The following is a 4,887-nucleotide window of genomic DNA, read 5'->3' as shown; positions in this document are numbered from 1 at the left end:
CTTAGGTGTTGGATCAAACACAAACGTCATTACGCTAGGTGCGAACCGAAACAAAGCATGGGAAATTAGCCCAAGGAGGCAACACCCCCATGTCATGCACAGCTAATTGGTTATTACCTTCAAAGGTTTCATCGAGTCATAATCTGCTCACCTTCTATAGGTACATGGGATATACTGAACACAGATGTCTGGAAACTCAGTTGCCATTAGATCTGGTCATGCAGATTTTGCCACGTTTCTGTTTTCAGGGGTCCCGAATATTTCCAACCTCTCAAGTGACTTATGGATGATGCTGATTTGCGGTGTAAAGAATAGGTAACCATTTGTAATGCACTACTCTTAAGGTTGCCCACAACCGGTTTCGCCTTTTCTGAGGCTCATCAGGTAGACGCAGTCCCCGAGTTTCCGTCAACCTTATGTCCTACTTGAAACCAAATTGCACGAAATTAGCGAAATACACTCATTTGCAAACAAATTTGGCTTTGCGAGAGACTCACCTGGGTTCAAGTAGAACAAAGTCGACGGAAACTCGGGGACTGCGTCTACCTGATGAGCCCCAAGGAGGGCAAAATCATGGGTTGTCGACGAATTTTCAGCAACCTTATGAGTAGTGCATTACGAATATACATGTGTCGCGATACCTCGAATATTGTAGCGAGCGCAACTTGAGGCGGCCTGATGCAGCGATTCAGTTGCTTGGAAACATCACAAACGAGAGATTCAGCTGGGTTCCAGGTGAGTCTGGCACTACAGAGACTCTGAACAGACGTGTCAGCACCAGAATGACCGCTGTCACGTTTCCTTGGTTTCTGAGAGTTTGATCCAACCGGAGGTGTATGTGCTTACCGACTGTTTACAGTTAGTAACAGAAATTCACTCGAAAATCAGCACGTAATGAATGTTCTTGACTTCAACGTTGCTTGTCACAGTAAAGTACAATTATTTTTCTTTTTTTCTTTTTTTTCTTTTTTTTATACCAATTTCAAAGTTAAAAGTATTAAAAGCGGAGGTTGTATTCATGGGTAATCGGTTCTTTTCCGTGACATTGCAATGACGTCGTAATTCACAAGAACATAACTACACCTATGGTTTTTTATGGAAATACAGTCGGAAAATCAGAGATTGTTTCCTAATTTATGCTTGAAAAGTCGTCATAATGGAGCAAACTCCAAGAAACTTGTTGGGACAGTGGCTAGCTTGAGGGACATCTACACAGAAAAGTCCGGCATTCGGTCGAAGTACACTGCACTCGAGCGTGAGGTGATTCTCAATCAGCGCCGTGAATGTCAATCAATAGCCTTTCAAGGACTATAAGACGCGTTTTCTCACGCCGTTGATTGGTGAAGTTATTCGGTCTACAAACAGTTGGCGGATTCAGCATACTCAGTCACAGTTTCAACCGCATCGGAAACGCTTTAGAATATATTTCTCCAGTAACTTAGGCGACATTCGTTTGAATGTTCAACGTGACAGTTCCAAGCAACTCATTGCGACCATTCTGGCCTACCTTTGGTCCTGTGAATAATTCTCAAACCCAGTCGCATTAATGCACTCAATCACGCTTTAGTCTTGAAGACTAAATTAGGCTCTAATTGTTCTTTCTGGGGCGTATTGTCTACCAGTCGCCTTCTCTTGGTAACCAACCTATTATTCCTGTTCGTTTGTCGCATTTTTTCAACCCTGTACTTTACTAAAGATACTGTAGTGAACATGACAAGTACTGCGAGTGAAAACTTCCGTAATTTCTTGTCTTAAATATTGAGTCTGTGTATCTAGAATCACCCGGCTAGAGCTTGTCTCGTTTGTTTTCAAGCTCAATTTAAAGACGAAGAACTGAATAGTACTTTTTATCGTATTTATCAATATTCAGGTAAAGTTGTGCAGGAATGTCATCGAGAAATGACGGTTTTTATCCAGAGGGTTCTAGTACTACTCACTCGTTTAATGAGGCTCTACGCAGCTCACTAATGAAGTCTCACTTTCCCGGGCCTGGCTTAGTTCCGAATCCGTATCACTCGTATTGACCAGCTGAACACCAAGTTCACGTATCACGTGACAACTACTCATACGCTGATTGATTTGATGTTGAGGAGAACGCAGCTTAAATTCACCAGAATCCCTTGATAGTTATACCGCTACACACTGCTACCACAAGTCAAAACCAACGTCACTTGCCGTTGAGTGATTATGGCAACATCCAGGCTATTTGTCTAAATTGCTTTTGCGGGAGAAAGCAACTCCAAGCTTCGTCGACCGAACACAGCCAAGGTTATCTTGTTCGGCAAAGAACTATACTATTGTAAAGCATGACAATGCTCTAAAACAGGATTTTACACGTTCATCTTTTATCTAGGGTTTTTCGATACTTCATGCTTTCATTAAAAGTTTGCATTGGATGGGATGGATTCCGGTAAACGAAGGAAATTTCAGAAAATACACTATTAGGCTCTAATTGTTCTTTCTGGGGCGTATTGTCTACCAGTCGCCTTCTCTTGGTAACCAACCTATTATTCCTGTTCGTTTGTCGCATTTTTTCAACCCTGTACTTTACTAAAGATACTGTAGTGAACATGACAAGTACTGCGAGTGAAAACTTCCGTAATTTCTTGTCTTAAATATTGAGTCTGTGTATCTAGAATCACCCGGCTAGAGCTTGTCTCGTTTGTTTTCAAGCTCAATTTAAAGACGAAGAACTGAATAGTACTTTTTATCGTATTTATCAATATTCAGGTAAAGTTGTGCAGGAATGTCATCGAGAAATGACGGTTTTTATCCAGAGGGTTCTAGTACTACTCACTCGTTTAATGAGGCTCTACGCAGCTCACTAATGAAGTCTCACTTTCCCGGGCCTGGCTTAGTTCCGAATCCGTATCACTCGTATTGACCAGCTGAACACCAAGTTCACGTATCACGTGACAACTACTCATACGCTGATTGATTTGATGTTGAGGAGAACGCAGCTTAAATTCACCAGAATCCCTTGATAGTTATACCGCTACACACTGCTACCACAAGTCAAAACCAACGTCACTTGCCGTTGAGTGATTATGGCAACATCCAGGCTATTTGTCTAAATTGCTTTTGCGGGAGAAAGCAACTCCAAGCTTCGTCGACCGAACACAGCCAAGGTTATCTTGTTCGGCAAAGAACTATACTATTGTAAAGCATGACAATGCTCTAAAACAGGATTTTACACGTTCATCTTTTATCTAGGGTTTTTCGATACTTCATGCTTTCATTAAAAGTTTGCATTGGATGGGATGGATTCCGGTAAACGAAGGAAATTTCAGCAAATACACTCATTTTGTAAATCATTTTGGTTTTCACGATAGACTAAGGTGACATTCTCGTTTATGATGTTCCGCTGCATGTTTCAGTTGGCACGATATTCGAGATATCGCAGTATATCTTCATGAAGGAAAGTTTGATGGCCATTGGGTTGGAAGTCAATTCGGTCACCTTGAATAACGTGCATCAACGGGCACAGTCGTTCGAACTTGCGGCTTTTCCTAGGGCATGAAAAAGAAGACTTGATTATTACTTTCAGACCTTGGATGCTTGCCACTGAGGTCCCGCGTGTCTGATTTTTTGATGGCGACCCCATTTGTCAATACATGTTTTTGTGTTTGCAGGCTTTTTCAGTCCAACGGCACTCTACAGGGAGGCAAGGAAATAAGGCAAATATAGATAGACCAGGTACCGGGGGCAACTGGCATGTTCTCCAAGGTCAGCAACTGATTTACCTGTCCACCCAGCTTGGTAAGCAGATCAACAACCGGTAAAGACGATTGTCAGTCGGTGATCTACGTCACGTGATTGTTCACTAGTTTGAAACAGTATGTCAGATTCCTCGGATAGGAATCTGTACAAAACAGCTTTCGGTACAAATAAACTTGAGAAATTCGGATTAATACGAAGACTCACCTGTGGCCTATTACATCACGAAAGAATATCAAGCGTCCATCCGTTTCGCTATTGTCCCTTAAGAGCTGACTTAACCGAACCTGACCGAATGCCACCACTTTGTTATGCTGTCGGCCTCTAGTGTTGCACTGATTTTGGTAAAACTTCACTGGTCAAAAGCGTTTGGTGGAATTCCACACGGATCCCACTTTACCGCTCGCACTCAGATGCTGCTACGGCCGAGAAGCCCATTTCACGCAAGATTGGCCAAGAATTCCGGACGCATGGCGGTCCGGCATCAAGCCAAGATCTGATTGGTCGAAAGTCTGGACCCAACAGCCAATCATGACCCAGTATTGGCCGAATGCCGGTTGCCAATGGTGCATCCAAAACATGTCAGAATTTCCAGAAAGTTATTGCCGCCTACGCTATATATATGAAGCGCTGTACAGGTGTTCCTGAATTCGTTTTGGGCGTTAATATACCTTGTACACTCTTGGTGGTCGTTTTGACGGGAACTCTAGCTTGGGAGGCTCGGACCGGGAACTAAGCTGAGAAAAAATACCGTTACTACAAAGAGTTTACTTCATCACGCTTCTCATGTCGAGAAAACTGACGAAGAGCCATCAAACATGAGTCTGTAAGATCCCTTGTGACATACGCTTTTGTTGTAAAGTCCTCTAAGAACTTACCATTCCTGAAAGTCCCTTCAACAACAGTGTTAAAATAAAGAGACGTTACCCTTAGGTAGCAATCATCTTCAAATCTTTAAGGACAGCAGTGCTACGTTCCTCGAGAAAACAGGAGATGGAAAGAGCTGGCCGTAAAAGCCTTCAATCACCCACAGGTTGACCGTGATCGGCGGTGCATCAACTTATGCTGTGAGTCAAGAGACGATCAAAAAGCAGCTACTATATGCATCAGTATATGAAGCTTGGAAATTACACATTTGTTTGCTTCGCTGAGCTGGGCTGATCCCGTTCC

The 4,887-nt window shown here is 42.8% G+C and overlaps 1 protein-coding gene across 1 annotated transcript; it reads left to right on the top strand.

Annotated features, from left to right (window-relative positions):
- Positions 1-678: 678 nt before the first annotated feature.
- On the top strand, positions 679-4,252 carry T265_10529 (hypothetical protein; the record flags this gene model as incomplete). The annotated part of the gene is made up of 2 exons (XM_009176924.1): positions 679-735; positions 4,046-4,252. The coding sequence occupies 2 exons, from the start codon at positions 679-681 to the stop codon at positions 4,250-4,252; spliced, it is 264 nt and encodes an 87-aa protein (XP_009175188.1).
- Positions 4,253-4,887: the final 635 nt, after the last annotated feature.

This window comes from Opisthorchis viverrini, assembly GCF_000715545.1.
Source record: "Opisthorchis viverrini unplaced genomic scaffold opera_v5_374, whole genome shotgun sequence".
NCBI lineage: Eukaryota > Metazoa > Platyhelminthes > Trematoda > Opisthorchiida > Opisthorchiidae > Opisthorchis > Opisthorchis viverrini.
This window is presented reverse-complemented; position numbering and strand designations above follow the sequence as displayed.